This window comes from Lagopus leucura, unplaced genomic scaffold, assembly GCF_019238085.1.
Source record: "Lagopus leucura isolate 7727_CA_CO unplaced genomic scaffold, USGS_WTPT01 Super-Scaffold_100022, whole genome shotgun sequence".
NCBI lineage: Eukaryota > Metazoa > Chordata > Aves > Galliformes > Phasianidae > Lagopus > Lagopus leucura.
The window spans coordinates 5,773,277-5,791,924 of NW_024962275.1; the positions used below are offsets into that span (position 1 = coordinate 5,773,277).

At 47.5% G+C, this 18,648-nt stretch overlaps 1 protein-coding gene across 1 annotated transcript in view; it reads left to right on the top strand.

The window, feature by feature from the left end:
• MEGF9 (multiple EGF like domains 9) overlaps positions 1-15,652 on the top strand; it is a 37,076-nt gene extending 21,424 nt beyond the window's left edge. Inside the window, exons 3-6 of the mRNA XM_042879256.1 lie at positions 2,531-2,667; positions 5,897-6,031; positions 6,522-6,794; positions 10,808-15,652. Of these exons, the coding sequence (XP_042735190.1) occupies positions 2,531-2,667; positions 5,897-6,031; positions 6,522-6,794; positions 10,808-11,262 (1,000 nt within the window). The 3' untranslated portion in view covers positions 11,263-15,652. The remainder of the gene's footprint in view (positions 1-2,530; positions 2,668-5,896; positions 6,032-6,521; positions 6,795-10,807) is intronic.
• The last annotated feature ends 2,996 nt before the right edge of the window (positions 15,653-18,648 follow it).

Consider the following 18,648-nt stretch of genomic DNA (forward strand, 5'->3'; position numbering starts at 1 on the left):
TTTCAGGGTCCCTCTCCATCGAGGGCTGCCCTCTAACCAGGCGCCCTCCCCCGGCACAGCGCGAGGAATGCGGTGCACAAAGGCCCAATGTTCTGTGCCATAAAGCCCCACTTCTTCTGCCTGCCACAAAGGCGGCTCAGAGCTGGGCATCGCTTCCACGAAAGCGTTGGGGCTTCCAGGGGGAGAGGGGAGGTGAAACCCAAGGGAGCTTTTCCTGCTCCAGGTGTGCAAGCAGGGAGATGGGAAACCCACACGTCGTGCCCTGTGCTGACGCCCGTAGGTGTGCCCTCCTTCTTACCCTGCTCCAGAGTCTCACCAGTCTTGTATATGAAGAGGAAATTTTAAAATGAAAGCACAAAAGGTTGGGGCTGGTGCACATTGGTTGGCCCTGGGGCTCCTGATGGCAGCTGGGCATCCGTGTTTTGCTGGCAGCTGGGAAAATGTTCAGCATGAATTTTTCCCTTCTCTTCTTCTTGGGAAAGAAAAGAAAGAAGAAAATAAACTATTGGAGCTTGCTAAGGGTTTTCTGTTACACCATTAAACCATGCACAGCGTGCCTCCAAACAGCCCTAAGGCTGTGCTGCTCGTGTGCCCATCCGTCTTGTGTCTGTCTGTCCCTTCTCTTTAGGGGTCTCTGTACAGGAGCACAGCTCCCATCACAGCTGCGTGCTTCGATTTCTCCTGGACCACAGATATTTTTGTGCTTTCCTTATTTTCCATGCAAGGAGGCCTCAAGTTCCTGTGCTGAGCAGTGAGGGGTTTGGACACAGCTCTTTGTGTCTGTGTTTGCATCCCTGGCTGTAAGTCCTGGCTGGGAGTTACCTGTGAGGTTCTGCAGCGTCAGGCCGAGCACAAGATGCTACAGAGGTGGGACTTTGTGCCCTGCTCCCAGGGCACTCCCAGGCAGGGTTAAAGCTGACTGAGATGCTGGGATTTGGGGCCTGGTTCTGTCCCATCCCATCCCTGCATCACTTGTTTGTCGAGAGCGACAAGCTGGCTGGCTTTGGTGGAGTTAATCTCCAAAATGGAGTTGAGCAATCGATGTCGCTGCATCAAAATGTTTCCTCCCTTCCCCCTCCTTTCCCCCACCTCCCCCAAAAATGAAATTCCTGGCATTGGCTCAAAATGCAGCTCCGTTCTCACTGTGCGAGTATTAAACTGTGGCTCTTTTCTTTCAAGTTGCTGGATTTTTATGGGCGCACTCGGTCTGTTAACAGGACTTTTTTTGTGGTTTCGACGCATTTATATCATTGACCTTTGCTTTAAAAAGTGTCTGACAGCCCTTACTGGGCTGGGGCTATGAAAAGGAGTGTTGTAAGGGGGCTTTATTCTGTGGAAGCAATGACCACAGGGAAAGCTTTATATTTGCTGAGTGATTTAATTCTTGCACATGCAGAACCTGGCTCTGTGCCATACGTAACATGTTGAGAAAAGGTCTGCTTGAGAGCCATTAAAATTAAACTTTCCAAAACCTTTTTAAATAAAAATACCTTTCTTTCCTGTTATTTTTAAGCTCACAAGTAAAATCAAGGGACGTTGCCCCAAAATGCTCCATTGAGTGGAGTCGGTGGGGAAATAAACCTTTAAAAACGTGGGAGTCTGAGGAAAGGTGCAGGAGGATGTCAGTAAATACAGGCATGATCATGGATGGGACAAGGGGCAATAACATGGGACTCTGCACTCCAGGAAATCCCCATGCTGTTGTTTTTCCCTGCTTGGCTCTGCCCATCCCCTGCCCTCTTACAGGAATATCTGCCCAGCGGTGGCCAGAAGCAAATAAAAACAAGCTGCTTTCTGTTTGCTCTCGTTGTAAACACTGTGACAACGTTTGGATTAATGTCAGGTCTTGTGAAAAGCTTTTTAAAAGTCAAACAGTCGGAGCTGCTTCACAGCATCATCCCTTTGAATTCCGCATCTGCCCGCTCCAATTCTGGATAATGGTCTGAAGAGCCAGGAAACATCGCGTTGCTTCTGCCTGCTTGTAATCTGTCCATTAAATATGCCTGAAATTTAGTATTCTGCGAGTGTTTAATTGTGCAGCCTCCCGGGCTGACTGCTGCATTTTGGTGTGCCTTGGAGTGCTTTCTTTTCCTTTAGCAAGCCAGCGAAGAACAGAAATACAAAATCATGTTCATTTCTAACAGAAGCAACGTCTTCCCAGAACATCACAATGTGTTTTAATTAAAAGCAACACATCGAGCTGTTTGGAGCCTCGATTAGTTGGAATCAACAGATTTTTCTGGGGGCTTTCAGAAGCAAATAGCGCGGTGCTCGAGCTTCCCCAGGAGGAGTGAGGGGGAACAATGGGATGCAGGCACTGCTAAATGCTGGGGAAGGAAGGGGTGGTGAGAAGGAGCTGCATCCCGTGCTGCCCAGGGGTGCTCTGTGAGTTGTGGTGCTTGCACTGATCCCTTCTCCTGCAGGGGACCAACCTGAGCACCTCTGTTCATTGGAAGGAGTTGGACCCGATGGCCTTTAAAGGTCTCTTTTTGTGATCTTATGATGTCACTGCTTGTTCCTCTCCGTGCAGCGATGGGAAGTGCCGGTGCAAAGTCGGTGTGACAGACCTGAAGTGTGACCGGTGCAGTGATGGGTATTACAGAGCCAACAGCACCTGTGAGCCGTGCCAGTGCAACAACCACTCCAACACCTGCGACCGCCTAACAGGTAACTCTGCTTTCCCCTGCTGAGCACCGCGCCTGCAAGCTTTGCCTCTTTGTCTCCTTTCCCGTTTTCACTCACCCTACTGATCTCCATCTTTGTGCTTTGAGTGCTCAGGATCATCACCGTGAGGCTGAAATTAAGACGCAGGGCAGGGCTGGAGGGAGTCCTGTTCCCAATGAAGCCGATAAAGGCTGGGTTATTTGCTCCAGGCTGCAGTGCAGAGCCTTTATCCTGCAGTCTCTATCGGAAATCAGTGCTCCATTGTTCTGCACTAACACGCAACGCGGGCTCTTAAGGAGCTTTTGTTTCAATGCTGTTTACCTGGAAACATACACTGTGCTGGCAGTGATGTAAGGTGACTGGTATTGCCACAGATTATGTAATTAGCGCTGGGAAAAAAACTGGCCACGTCTAATTACTGTTGCCTACTTCTTGTGAATTTGCCTCGTTTGTTTTTCTTGATCGTCCCTTTGCTGTCTCTTGTGCGTATGGGTGCTGATGGGGTGCAAGTGTTGAGGCACCTGTGCTTGGGTGGTGTATGGGAGGGCAGGGGGAGGCTGAGCTGTTTCTCCTCCCCGCTGCAGGGAGAGCTCCTGGAGGAGCAGCTCTGTGCAGACAGCACAGTCCCCACGTAGCAACAGCATTCACCCTGTAGCATTCACATTCTCATCAGATCTTCCAGATTGCAATGTGATTCTGTAATATTCATCCAGGAGCTTATCAAGGAGCAGTCATTTCAGAAATGCTGCCCTTTTTTTAAATAGCTGACAGAGAGGCAGGGCTTATCAATGTGGTGATCTGGGGCAGTTTTGGCACCTGCTCCTGCCCTCCTCCTGCTTCCGTGGGCATGTTCCGGGTCTGCACTCCTCGGAATTGAATTCATTCATTCCTACTCTGAACTTCAAGCATGATTTTACGTCCTCTTGATATTGCAGGATATGAAAGCTGTGCACACTTCAGCTCTGATGCTGATTTGGAGCTGGCTGTGTGGGTTTTGTGAAGGAGTGAGATAATCTGCTCTACCTTCTTCTCCCACGATGATCTTCTCCATGATCTTCTCCACGATCCCTCTCTCGATTCAAACCCCAGTTTACAGCCCTGGCCTCTGCAGCTCTGCAAAGAAAAGCTCTCATTTCAGTTAATGAGCTATTGTTGATTTGACAAAAATCCTTTTCTTTTTTTCCTCCCTTTTCCTCCATCTGCTTTATTTGCTGCCGGAGATGGGGGAACCCAACAAAACCAGAACAGAGAACAGTCGATAAAAATGAGCTCCGACGTCTAACAAGTAACACAGTGCTCTCAGCCTGCACTAGAGACTGCACTTTGTGTGACCTCCCCAGCTTCACATCAACTGTGTGCAGTCTTTGTCAAATTTTCAAGGCTTTTTTTCCGCACTAATGTTGTCCTTTGGGCTCCCCCTGCCGGCTCCTCACAGCCTGTCTCAGTTCAGCTCTGCCCAGGAGGAATATTTAGAATTACTGGGCTGGAAATTGGGCAGCCAGAAGTCCCCACGTGGCCTCGCTTCCTCCGCTGTGACCCTCATGCACGGTGTTGGGGCTGTGCGGCTTCAGTTGTATCCAGCTGGGGTACAGCCAGCCCTGAGCCGTCCCCAGGGTGTTATCAGGGTGGGAAGAGCTATTAATTATTAAGGCTTTCCAACATTGATACTCGATTGCTGTGCACGGCTGAGCAACCTGCTGACTCATTGGAAGTGCAGCCATTTCACAGGGCAGATAAATGCTGGTAATTTCCACAGGCAGGAAAGACACTGGGCTTGAAATGACCACAGCTGTACTGAACACGCAGGTGTGAGCCCAGATTTATGCCCCACTGAAGCCTGCAGAGCACAGTTCAAGGCACCCTCGGTGCTGATGGAGCATACTGGCTTTCCAGCAGTGGCTTTGCACAGGGCAGCCTGGCAGAGCAGCTGACTGAGGGCTGCAGCTGTGGGAACAGAAAGCAGGAGGTGATTTCCCCTCTAACTCTGCACCTCTCCCACAAAAGCCACCAGCTCGTGTCTGGCAGGCAGCCGGGAGCAGAGCAAACAGTGTGTGGGAGCTGATGCCGAGCAAGCATCCTGGCTTACCAGGGTGCTGTCAGCACTGCCATGGGTGAATCAGCCACTTCCCCAATTCAGCAGCTAACCAGGGTTTGCTTTGTCTCCTTGGTGCTGGGCTTGGGATGCTCTGCTGCGAAGTCATCGCTGTGCAAGGAGAGAAGCAGGAGCCATGCGGTGGGCTTGCATGGGAGCCAAACTGCTTCAAAATTAATGAGAAGATCTGCTGTGGTTATGTTAATAGTCAGCATTAAACCAGTTCAGCATATTAGATGTGGTTAGCATCGATAGGAGCAGCGCTGCTGGCGTAGCTTGGGGAACCTCCTGTCAGCGCTCAGAAATGCAGTGGATGTGCAGTGCTGGCTTGGGTTGTTGCAAGGAGGCTGTTGCATTTTTAGAGTCTTGTGCAGGGGATTTAATCGAATAAGCATTCCTCAGGTCACCACCACCTCCAATTCAGCCTGCTGAATTACAGGATGTTCCTGTTGATGGATGGCTGTGGTTGATTTTTCTTTCCCTGTTCACAATAATATCAAAATGCAATTTAGAGGGCCATTAGGACACAGCCTTCATGAGACACAGCTTGTCAGTTTTCTGATTCAGGGGCTTCCCCAGGCAGGTCTCCTTTGTCCCCACAGGAAGGTCACTGATTGCTGCTGGCTTGTGCCCCTGACAAATGTTCCTCCTGTGCTAGGAATGGGGGAAGCTGGATCCACACAGGTGGGATGTAGCTGTTGGCCCCCACAGCAGTGCAGTGGCACTTGTTTATCAGCTCTGTAGTATGGGAACACAAAAAGGAGCAAAGGCATAAGCTGGAGGGAAATCCCCTTGCAAAAGTGGGGGTTTAAGTATTGCTATACTGGCTTGCTGTCACAGATACTGCTCCAAACCCCTTCTGTTGGGGAATATTTAATATCGATAGCATGTGTTTACCTGCCTTGACTTTGAGTTACAGGCACCTTTGTTGGGGCTACCTACTTTTTCACATTATCTGAGTGTGTGGAACACTGTCTAAAGGTCATAAGAGTCCAAGGCAAGTCCCAGGATTGTATTTTGGCTGGAGGGTATCCTGAATCACCTGTGAGCTCTGCTAATTGCAAGCACACCACGTGGGTTCATGCTCCAAATGCTCTGCTCCAGTTCTGCTGCCAACTGGCTGCTGTGCTGTTTCCCCAGGCACCTGCCTGCACTGCCAGGACAACACGGAGGGGAAGCACTGCGAGCTCTGCAGGAGTGGCTTCTACAGGAGCGCCCACAGCTGCCACCGCTGCCCGTGCTCCACTGTGGCATCGACCGGCACCTGCCAGATCCGTAAGGCTTTCCTTCTGGTCTGATTCCTCTTGGTCTGAGCTCTTCTCAATGTGTTTCAGTTAAATTGCTGCTCAGTGTGCAACAGCCATGGGGCCGATGTGTAGCCGCTGGGTCTCCCTGTGCTGGGACCAGGGCATCTTGCTGGAAGCAGTGCCACCAGGTTGCTGCAGATTGCTGGCAGCCTCCATCCAGCTGTTTCCTGAAACTGGCTGCTTGAGATGGAGACATATGGGAGCAGGCATGTTTGCTTAGCAACCTGCTGAGCGTGCTCTGTGATGCTGGTACGAGGCATCAGAACCCCACAAACCTTTTTATTCTCCCTAGAAACAGAAAATGCTGCAGTTAAATAATTATATTTATAGCTTAAAATTTGAGATTGATTAACAGTCAGTGGCCACTAATGTTTGTATTAGTTGTTCACAGTCCCACAGAACAAACCCCACAGAGAGGGGCTGTGGTACTCACCTCTTCTGCTTTCTGTATTCTGCAGAGCCTGGTGAAGCTGCCCCAACATGTGACAAGTGCAAAGTTGGTTACACTGGCCCCAACTGCAACCAGTGTGCCAACGGCTACTACAACTCTGACAGCATCTGTGTCAGGTGCCACTGCAATGGGAACGTGGATCCCATGCTGTCCCCCAGCATCTGCAAACCAGAGAGTGGCGAGTGCATCGGATGCCTGTACCACACTGCTGGCTTCCACTGCCACGAGTGTGAGGATGGCTACGTCAGGGACCCCGAGGGAATCAACTGCACCAGGAAAGGTAAAATGTGCTCCTGGGCTCGGGGCTGGAGCCCGCTGTGTGTGTCAGATGTGCATGAGCTGCCTGGAGGCTGGTAATTGCTCATGGGGTGGGTTTGGACTGAGGACGGAGCGGCTTTGAAGTCTTCCAGGGAAAACAACGAACCCCATGCCTCCAAAAGGCTCATCGTGGGCCACGGGGAAGACTTCCTTGGGAAGTTTTGTCCTCCACTACCAGAAGCTCAATGCAGCCAATACTGAAACGAGCAGCAGCAATGGATGCACCTGATGCACTGCTCGCCCTCAGTGTTCTGTAGATACCTTGAGTTTCCCACACAGGTCGACAGTATGCTGAGAAGAAATCTACTTGCAGTGTATTGAAATGTGGATTTTCAGGCTTCTGTTGCTTGATGTATTTGAGCTCCTAGTGCCCAATGAATTTCCAGGTTGTAGACTCACAGAATGATTTGGGTTGGAAGGGACCTCTAAAGACCATCAGACTCATTCCCCTGCCATGAACAGGGTTGCCCACCATCAGGCTGCCCAGGGCCCCCGTTTGACCAATCCATTTTAGTGCACTGTTTAGTTCCATGCAAAGAGCATTCATAATAACTTTTGTCACCCCTGATACTGTGCAAATAATGACTCAGAACTAATCTAGATATTCTTGTTTTGGCTTTGCAAATGGGGAAGCTGAATCTGCCCTGAGAGGTGAGAGCTGGGCTTATGCAGCAAGTGAATGCCAGAACTTAGTGGTACTTGCTCTGGGGTCTCTCATCTATCTTCAGTGTGCATCTGAAGTGCTGCATGTAGCATCCTCAGGTGCAAGCTGGCTCTGGTACTTAGAAAAGCTAGTGCACAGTGAAACTCAGAGTAAAATCACAGAAGGTAGTTCTTACACTACCAGTTCAGTGGATATTAGGGTATCATTGTTCCTCAAGGTGGATCTCCAGCTCCATGCATAGACACAATTCCAGCACTCTTGTGTTAGGTAAGAGAACCCATTATTCAGGAAGTGTACGTGGACCCAAATTCATCCCTGTCACCAACAGAGATTTAATCCAGATCTTCCATTAGGAGCTAATGTGGTTTTTACTCCTGTGCTGCTCTCTGGAGGTGCAATCACCGAGCCCTCTGTGCAGGGAGATGATCAATACAAAGAAAGTTGAATGCTCATTAGCTGTAACTTTGCAGATGCAGGGCAGGAAATGACAGTTTTGCATTGGGTCATCCATCATCTCGCTCTGCACAGCTCTGCCATCATACAAAGAACTACGTGACCTTGCTCCATTAAAATCCATATGCATGATTTTGCTTGTATACTTGCAGCTTTCACTGCAATTTGTTTTATTTTAAGGACATTGTTAAGTCAATTCCTGATGTGGGAGATTTTCTCTGTTCAAAGGGACAGAGATGTGTTCATCTAGCTTTCCTGTTTCCTTGACACCTGCTTTTTCTCTTTCTGACAGTTTCTTTCACTTGTTTAAAGACTGACTTGCTGAGGTATTGTGCATTAACTAGTTTAGCATGACATTTCCACAAACCACCAGTGTGTTTGAGTGACCTAGTTTGGAGTGGCTTCTGGAGTGAAATCCTCACCAGATCTGCAGATGAAATTGTTGGGCTCTGAGGCTCTCCTGAGCCATCAGAGTTGATAGGACAACACACCTTGCACTCCCTGGACAAGGCTAAAACCAACCTCATCTTTCCACACGGACCATTCATAAACCTTACCAGGTGTGATGCTTTAGCAGCAGCTTGGGAGAACACTCAAGAGTCACATGGGATGACCAAAGTAAAGGGTTTGGATCCCCAGATGGCTGCTGATCCTGATGCAGTGATGAGGTGCAACAGGGAGCAGAAGAAGCCAAAACTGGGGATGCCATCCTGCAGAGCATCACTGTCTGCCTTAGGTGCTGCAGGCACGGCCCCGGCTCCCTGGAGCTCACTCATGCCATGAGTTAGTGGCAGCTTTGCAGAAGTTGTGGGTGAGCAGAGCAGCTGGATATGACGCTCATGATGAAGCTGCCAAAGCTGCCCATTGACTGAACAGCTGCTGCTCTCAAGGAGCAGGCCTAGGACATCTGGAGGGCTGGCACGGCCTTGCCGAGCAGAAACAAGCACCCTTGTTGTGGCTCAGAAGCTGCAGTCCGCTGTCAGAGCATGGCACTGTTTCCTGTGATGTTGTCATCAGTTCCAGGATATGTTTTCACCCGGGACACCCTTGCCAGCACTTAGCTGGTGCTGACTCACATATAAGGCCCTGAAAAGTCCTGTTTCCTTGCTGGTGAATCAGCCATTGTCTCAGTTCTGTTTTTGCTAATTATAGCTACTGTCCGGATTTGCCAAGAATTAAGTATTGATGAAGGAATTTGGAAAGAATGACTGAATTCCTCATACCCTTCTGCCAAAGCTGTATCCAGGAATCTCTTGCTCCCGTCATGTTCCTTCCTATTATTACTAGATTCTGCCCATTAACCCATGGAGAAGTGCTTTCTGTCACCCAGCATCCTTATCAACCTAATGCAGCACCTGCAGTGAAAAGAGAAGCTGCTGCAGGGAGGACTCAAAGCAGGAGCCTGAGTTAGGTTCATGCTGCCTCTTCGAGAGGAATTTCTTTCTCAGTCCTGACCTGGGAATTCATCAGCCTGAAGTTAACTCCTGGCAGTCCCCCTGAGGGCCCATGGCTGGAGACAGGCTCAATATTAGCAGCTCCTGTTGCCACTGGAGATGCAACTCTGTGCAAAATGACTCTTTCAGAAGTGGCTCCTCTCCTCAGTCATCATTAGACTCTCCAGGAGAGCTGAATCAATACAGCGCAGCACCATCAGCTGTAATTGCCACAGTTGTTCATGGGTTTCAGACGAGGTTGTGTTTCTGATAGCAGAAATGGAAAAGGAAGGGAAAAGAGGGTGCAGAGTCCTGTGGAACAATGGGTGTTGAGTACATTTTGATTGATTGAGGTTTCAGCTTCTGGAAGGTTCTTACTGCTTTTACTTAAGAGTCTAAAATAGATTCAAAGGTTACTCCTGTGAAGGAAATACTTCATTATAGTCACATTTTAAAAGATACTCAGGTTCTTATGGTGCTTTCTGAGGCTTAACCACTGTGTTTTCCCACCTTGGAGATCTCCAGCGTTCCCTTCAGGCTGCCTCAGCTCTGGGCAGGGAGCTAACCCTGCAGGGAGGGCAGCTCCTTGGCTGCCTGTGTCTGAGGCTGCTGAGGAGGGTGGTGTTGGAAAGGCCCTCTGCTTGTCCCCATGGCTTTGTCCTTGGCGTGTGAACATGTGCCTCCAGCAGAGACTAAAACAGGATCTGGGCTGGCTTCCCATGTGTTTACAGGCTTCAGGAGAGCATCCAAAGCATTCTTTAGTTGCAGTTCAGCTACCCTCTGCTTTGTGTCAACTCAGGGGTTCGTGAGGTTTGTGTATGACTTCATTTGAAAGCAGAACCGGGATCGTTTTGTCCTTTTACATATCACAGTGTAACTGGATTGGAACCCAGTACTGAGCACTGTGACAGCAGAATACTGATGGGTCAGTTTTCTCTTGATCTTGCACAGGTAAGACAAACATAAATCCTGCCTGTAGTGTCTGTGTAAGGTGCACAGTGCTATGCCAGCCCCGTTGCTCCAGTGAGGCTCTGCCTTTGTTGGGCCGAAGCACAAATTCTTGCTGTGCCTGCTGGAGTCCCATCTCCATGGGCTAAGCATGAGCTGGACCAGGTGAATTACTTTCATCACGAGGTCACGTACCTAGCATTGAATCTTGGTTAGCGCACTTGTGATCTGTCTTTGGGTAGTAAACTCAGCTGTCCATCACCGGATTTTCACAGGATCTCTGCCGTCAGGGAGCACTTAGCACACAGATTTACTTTAAAAATCCCTGGCTATCCTTTTTTGTGAGCTATTTTGCAAAACATCCAGCTTTAGCAGTGTAGATTTGACTGACATAATAACTGTTACGTAAGAGTGTGTTTGATGGCAGTTTATCATGTTTCTTTATTGACTGCATCTCTATTTTTTTTTGTTTTGTAGAAGCCACTCTTGGCCCAGAAATAACAGAGTTTATAAGTCCTGCTCCGAACACTAGCAAGGCAACGTCACTTCCAACTGCAGTGACAAACAGTACATTGTCACCAACAACTATACAGACTATATTCCCTTTAAGTTCCTCTGACAATAGTACCTCTGCTTTTGCAGATGTTTCTTGGACTCAGTTTAATATAATTATTTTGACAGTCATCATCATTGTCGTGGTCCTACTAATGGGCTTTGTGGGTGCTGTCTACATGTACCGTGAGTATCAGAACAGAAAACTTAATGCTCCTTTTTGGACCATTGAACTCAAAGAGGACAACATCAGCTTCAGCAGCTACCACGACAGCATCCCCAACGCTGATGTTTCGGGGCTGCTGGAAGATGATGGGAATGAAGTGGCACCGAACGGACAGCTGACGCTGACGACTCCCATGCACAATTTTAAAGCTTAGAAGAGGAAGCAATCCAGCTGTTCCAGAGTTGGCTTCAAGAAGTTACAGGGCTTGTTGAAGGGGTATCAGGATCCGTGCCAAGGCTCCGTGCAGAGGAATTTGCTCTTCAGGTACTCTTAGCTGGGCATGCTGTAGCTTGCAGGTGAACAGGAGGAAGCTGTAGTGCCCGAACGGCAGGTAACGTGGTGAAATGCATTCAGTGTGTTGTTCTCCGTAAGGACCCACATAATTCACTGTTGGTACAAGACTCGATTATGCTGATCTTAAAATATCCTTTTTATGTAGAGGTGATGGGGCAGTGAAAGCAATGCCCCATTAATCAGAAGCTACTCTGTTTCCAGCCAACCTAACACTTATGCCTGCATCTTTAGCTTGAAAAGTAGCTTATGGATTAACAGTGGATTTTCAGGAAACAGACCTTTGTAAAGGCTTTGTATTACTTCCTGATGTGAATTTGCTTGAAAAGGAGGACAAAAAATGGGAAATGATTCTTTATTGTACTACCAAGCAAGTAGAGGAGTGAGTTGCACACTTGAACAAAAGTCACCATTAACAGTTTCCACCAAGCTGGGAAACAGGAAAAAATATCACAAAGATATTGGAGTTAGGGAGGAGAGTAAGCTTTTCCCTTTCTGAGTATTTATACAGGGTGATGATGCTATTAAAACATAGCAATCCACTTTTTTTTTTTTTTTTTCTAGAAGAGGTTAATGAACTTGTATAGTTTCTGTGCAAGGGAAGACGACAAGACATCTCAGGGTTGCTGTGTACAAATAAAAGCTAGGCTTAATACCCTACCCTGATAGCAATGGTGTGTTCTGTATATAAAATGTAATATATCTTCTTGGAGCTGTATTTGTAATTATTTGTAAAAAAAAAAAAGACAAACAACCAAAAAAGCCAACAGCAAAACCGTGGACCCCTCCCCAACCTCCTCTGTTCCCCAGTCATATTTTATCATCTAGATTTTAATTGTACAGTGATTAGTGGCATTGTTTAAAAAGAAAAAAAAGAAAAAAAAAAAGAGGTTGTTTAAAATACTGTAAATTAGATGGCAATATTGTCAGAGCTGGGACTCTGGCAAACACCCACTGCTTAAAGCTTTTCTTCTAGTGTGTCTTTGTTTTTTAGAGAAAATGTGAGTGCTCCCTACTTGCATCTGTCAAATTTCCCTATTCCTTTAAATACAGAGTGAATAGCCAGCGTTGCCACGAGTAAAGCCTGGAGGTGTCCAGCAGGCAGATGTACCTTTTGGTTACTTGTTTTTAAGTCTCTGTACAAGATGCAAATACATTGGCATGGATGCATTGAGAGCCTGCTCTCAATGACTGAGCTTTCCTGAAGCTCCTCACGTTTGGGATCTCGGTGCTGTTCCTCCCATTGGACACAGTGATGGCTATGGCTGGGTGCAGCCTGCTGGCTTCTCTTGAAGGATGAAGGCAAAAATTGCCTGGATTTGGGTGGAAATGGCTTTCAGTCACAATACTCGCAGAAACCGATTTGCACTTCTGGCCTTAAAAGCTGAACGTGCACGGGTGCTTTCAGGAAATTCATGTAGCACAAGGTGGTGGAGGAGAATCAGCTGTCTAGAATTCGACAAGGTTTTGTGGGTTCCCCTGAGTTTTCAGTGGGCCTGGCAGACAGAGAGAACAACAAATGGGCAGCACAGCTTGGGGAAGTCGTGCCATAGGGCACCTTGCTGGTAGTGCTGGGCCAGCCCCATGTAAATCAATAGCGTGCTGCTGGATATGCACAGATATTACACCCAACTCACAGGCGACCTGCAAAACAAAGCTGCATCACTGTACGTGTTGGTGCTCTGCAAGCGATTGGTGCTGAGGAGGAATGAAGTACCTGCTAAGGGTCAGCAGGAGCTGGCTGATGCATCCTCAGAGCCGGGCAAAGTAAATATTTCTCAGTGTGAGAAATGGTAGGAAGAATGTGGTGATTATTTATTTGCTGCATGGAGGCTTTTCTTATCTTTGGAGACTTTTGGGGGAGTGGGGAATAGGTGCTCTGAACACAAGCACAAAGATGCCATTTCTGCTTCAAAAGCTTGTTGCTTGATTTAAAGGTGAGGCACAGCAAGGAGGGAGAATAGCCAAGAGGATGGTGAGAAATGGTGAGAGGAGAATGTGGTATTGCATAGAGGAATGTGGAAGAGATCCTGCTGCCTGCTATGGGCCTGAGTGAGGTCCTGTAGTTCTGTAAATTGGGCTGAAGTTCGAGCAATGCTACATTTAGTTATAAAATGGGGGAGAAACGGAGGAGAAAATGTGGGTATTTGCTAATCCTTGAGTTATTCTTCCAGCTTTTAAAGAGCAGAGTGGTGACAAATAGAGAATTTCCTAAAAATTGTAATTATTTGACAGTGCTCATTTTGTGATACGCTTGCACTTGGTCACTTCATAGGGTGGGGAAAGGTAATTTAGGAACTGTTAGCTTCTGGGACTAATGCAAGCAGGCAAAGTGAGGGATGGGTTGTTCACTCTAATGTTTGCAGAACATTTTAGTAGATGTTATCCTCTTTGCCACAAAACACCTCTTCCCCACATTTGATAAGACAGTAGGCTACCTTGTAACTGGAATAGGGTTTAATTTTTCTCTGGCTGTAAAAATACCAACCATCTGGTGAACCGGAGCATGAGTTCAGGTGCTGAGCCCTCCCATACCATACACTGCAAAGGCAGGTGTTTGTGTCTGGGTTGCTTCTGGCCTCCAGAAGTCTTAAGAGCTTTGTGTTTTAGCCCTGAGTTTGAAAAGACAAGGAGGTCAGGATGCCTTATGCAAAGGAGGGGGATGCAGCCATGGTCTGTGGGGGTTGTACATCTGGACAAAGGGATCTAGATGGCCTCTGCAGTTGTGATGAGAAGAATGGCCGAGGTGGGGCCTGGCTGCCCAGGTTTGGACAGCAGAAGAAAGCACAGAAAGGATGTGGCAGTGGGACAGTGCTTGTCTGATTGCAAGCTGACTCAGCAGGGTGGAGCAGCCATCTCCAGCCAGCCAGAACTTTGGTGTGGAGGAATTATATTTATAAAGGGAAACCCCAGCAAAGAAAGAATAAACAGCTTCATGTTTGACTTTGATCTGAGATTAGGTTCTCCTTGCTGCCTCCGTCAATCATGCAGTCATCCCCCAGGCACTGTGGAAGGTGAAGCAAGTTACATCTCCAGTCAGCTTGGGTTGGCATCACTTGTGGATGGGGTGTAGAGCCAGAACGCCTGTGCCAGGGTATGAAAGGCCACTAGGAACGCCAGCCTGCCCTACGTCACAACTTGTCTTGAAGCTTCCCAGATGCTGAGGTTTGCAAATGCCATGGGTAGATTGGCCAGAATGGACATACAGGGCTGCACTGGGGCCCAACTCAGTGTCTATCAGGAAAAGACAAAGGCATCTAGATGACTTGTAGGGCTGATGCAGCAATACAGATATCCAGAGCTTTCAATTCTAATGGACCATACCACTGTTTGGCTGCAGTGGTGTGACCACTGTGTGCAAAGGCAGTGGTGGGATGGTAAAGTAGCTGGAGAACACGGAAAAGGTATGATGAGGTGAGTAGGGGTGGGAAGCCAGCTGTGCAGGCACAATCCTCGGGGTTGTGAGGCTCTGTGGATCCAGCTGGTCTGGATGGGGTGAGTTCAGTTCCACAAATAACTGAAGGCAAGAGGATATAATGGAGCAGATAAAGGGCAAAAAGCAATGATGTGTCAAAGGCATGGGGCAGCCTGGCTGGCTCACAATTTAGGAGAGTATTTGGTAAGCAAAGTGCAAAAGTATGATTGGGTTAATGTGAGTAGATGATCTTAAATCTTAGGAACCACTGCAGCTAGAAATAACTGCGTGGAGCAGTAGCCCTGGGGAGCTGTCAGGAGATGTCATCCATTGGAATGATAATTCCCTTGGACCAGGCTGAGCAAACTTAGCACACTGGATGTCTTTTTTCGAAAGAGAAGAGGATGTATTCAGCATCCTTCAGGTATCCTGGGCCAGTTAACCACTGCTATACAGTGTCTTATCATAAATGTTAAATGCAATGTAAATGTGGCAGATAATTTGCACAGTCTCCTTTAAGTAATGGATTTAAGATTGTAACCTAAAAATACATTTCTTGTTAAAATGAAGTTTTGAAATGAGCTCCCACAGGATTCTGTTCTTTGTGTGTCAGAGGAATGGATTAAAATCAGAAAAATGTGGGCCTTGTACTTGCTCCCAACTGAAACCCATCAGTCTTACTACACATCCAAATAAGGCGTCTCCTAAGCATATGCTATGCTTACAAATGCATTTCTAGGGAAAAAAAAAAAGTGTATGATTTGAATATATGTCAGAATTTATACAGAAGAATGTTATTTAAAATGAATAAAAATAAATGTATATAATTTGTATCTATGCCACTTGGATTTTTGCATTTGTTTTTTGTTCATTTGAGTTCAGCAGGAGTCTTTGTACAGATAGCAATCAAAGCTGGCTTGAAACCTAAAGGAATGAATCTGATCTCATCCCAGTAATGGCATTTGTTCCAAGAGAATTATTCCTTCATTATACTGCTGTATGTGAGATGAGAACTGTGGCCTACAAATGTTTTTTAACATCATATATTCATTAGTCCAGCTGACACTGTGTCAGATAATCCATCTAAAAAATGAGCCCTGTGATCTGTTGTGTCTGCTTATTAACCATCCCAGCTTTCAGCTTTCATTCGTGTGTTTGGTAGCTGGACAGCCAGCCCTTATTTCCCCATCATTTAATGTGATGTTCACATAGACATATTTTGTCAGAGATCTATGCAGTCATTAAAAATGAAACCTTCAGAGCAAAGAAATTAGAAGAGGATATTGTATCGTATTTTTTCTTTGTGAGCACAATGGGTCTTCCAAAGAAAATTTACGCTTATAACACACTCTGAAATCCACATCTGTGGCATCAGCAGTGTTGGACATTTTTTTGGCCATGTCTGCAAAAGGGCTTATGATAAACTTGCACTTCTTTCTCCCTTGTCAGTATTATCTGTTTGGTGTAAATACAAAATGCTAAAGGTTAGTTCTGCCTTTATGCCTGGAACGTTTTGTCTAACTCTTTGACTCCTATTAAGCAAAGAACCTGAAGAGAGGTGAGCCAGCATCAATTGAGTGAACTTAAGAACTATGTGTTCATTCAAATGCTTAACTGAGCCAGAGCTATAAAAGCAAGGGCCACACTAGTGAAATTCCAGGGAGTTTATTGAGACCTGATTTGCATTAGCAGAACAGTTTGATTCTGCGTGACTTAGCTGAGGAGGAATTTTGCTCAGGAGCGAGCAAAACTGAATGCTGAACTAGGTCGCCAGTGCCAAGACTTGAGGACAGCAAGCAACCCAGGTTCAGCTGATGGTAACATCCATCCTTGTGCCAGCACCGTGCTTCTGCACTGAGCAGCAGGCTGTCACCTTGTTCCCTCAGACTTTGTGGTCAGCATAGAGTCATAGAATGGCTCAGGTTGGAAGAGACTTTAAAGATCATCCAGTTCTGACCCTCTGCTGTGGACTGGTTGCCTCCTACCAGATCAGGCTGCCCAGGACCCCATCCAGCCTGGTTTTGAACTCCTCCAGGGATGGGGCATCCACAATTCTTTGGACAACCTGTTCATAGATCATTCCATTGCACTGTCCATAAGTATGTATTTCTTAAACTCCCTTTAGCACTTTGTTTCTGGAGCAGTAAGAACCTCAGACTGGCTTCTGAAGTAGGAGAACACCACTCCAGCCTGGCTTGCTGGTACAAGGATTTTCCATAATCTCCCCAAATGTACTGCTAATTAAGATAAGGTTAAATAACATTAAGAAGATTACCAGAAGTTGTTAATGGCTTTCAGGCAATACGTTTACCTTCCTTGCCTCTTGCAGTTGCAGATTTTAAAGCTTTGGGCAGTGCAGTAACCCAGGGGAGTTTTCCATCACATCTGCATATGTATTTGTGTACATCTCTGTCCATATGCTGTTGTCCATCAATCATTTCATGAAGTGTTGACAAGGAGGGCCCTTCTGACTTTCTTTCATGAAGGAATATGCTGGGACTCTGCAGACTCACCTTTGTGGCTGATGGATGGTGACTTAATGGCATGCATCAAATACATAATATTCTACTGTAACCTTAACCAACACCACACTGGTATTCTAAGTAAATATTCACTTATTTTATGAAGTGAACACTCATTTCTGCATTGTAAGGATGTGCAGGCACACTGCAGACGGGATGAAGTGATCTTGGTGCCATGTGTAAGACCTGGTTTGCACAGTGAATTTCAGCAGGACAGAAGGTGAGGCCACTGCGAAAGGGGAGCCGGTCACATGAGGTGACAAATGTTTCTGGAAGGCAGTGAGGGAGTTGAAGGAACAGAGCATATCTTAGGACCCTTGGAGCCCAAGTGCAAAACATCAGGCATAGCTTACTGGAAAGGAGATAAGATTAAGAGCTTAGCTGTACCAAGCATGCATTTCCTTGCTGTTAGGAGCACAGACAGCTGCCCCACATGCACTCGTGCATCCAGAGAAGAGTGACAGAAGCAGGGATGGGCGGCTCACAACCACCACAGACGCCTGGGGCTGGGACTGGGGCACACCCAGGCTGACAGCATTCACCTGCTCCCAACAGAGAGCACAGCTGCAGGGAGATATGCCGAGAACATAAAGCTAATCATCACAGCCCACAGTCTGTACCAGCCCCACCGTTGGCCTATTTCCCAGTCAGGTGAGAATTCCCCTGAGGCAGCCTGGCTGGTGACTGAGGGAAACGTGACACACTTGAAAGAGCCGAGGAAACCAAACGCTGTTGCTGATCCTGAGGGGAGAGCGGTGTGCGTCCCACCCCACAGACTGTCCTTATGTTACAGTGCCACAAAGAAAAGCCCTTGCTGTCTGGATTTCTCCACTCCCCTGGGCCAGCAGCTGCAGAAATATCCCTTTCTCACTGGGAAAATCCCAGTGCTCTGACTCAAGTCTAGAATGTCACAGGGAGGTACGTCAGTGCCACAGTCTGAAACGCTGAGGTAGATGTGTGAAGCAAAGCGAGGCCGGCCCTCTGCGTGGCTACGCTCTGCCCGTGACTGGAACTTTGTCGTCAAACTCAAGTATTTCACTCTCCAAGTCTGACGCTGTGACTTCAGTAAAGACGACGGCCCGCTATCGCCGCCTCTCTGTCTGCTTTAAAAAGATGGCGGCTCTGTCCGTCGCTGCTTCTTCCCTCACTCAAGATGGCGCCCACCGCTCTCCTCTGGTGCCCAGCTGGCAGTCACCGCCCCGCTCTGCCCTCAACCAACATGGCGCCCGCTCGTCCGCCTTCTGCCAGTACCCACAACAAAGATGGTGCCTCTCCTTTCGTTCCCATTGTGCCCTCCCCCCCCACCCTCCTC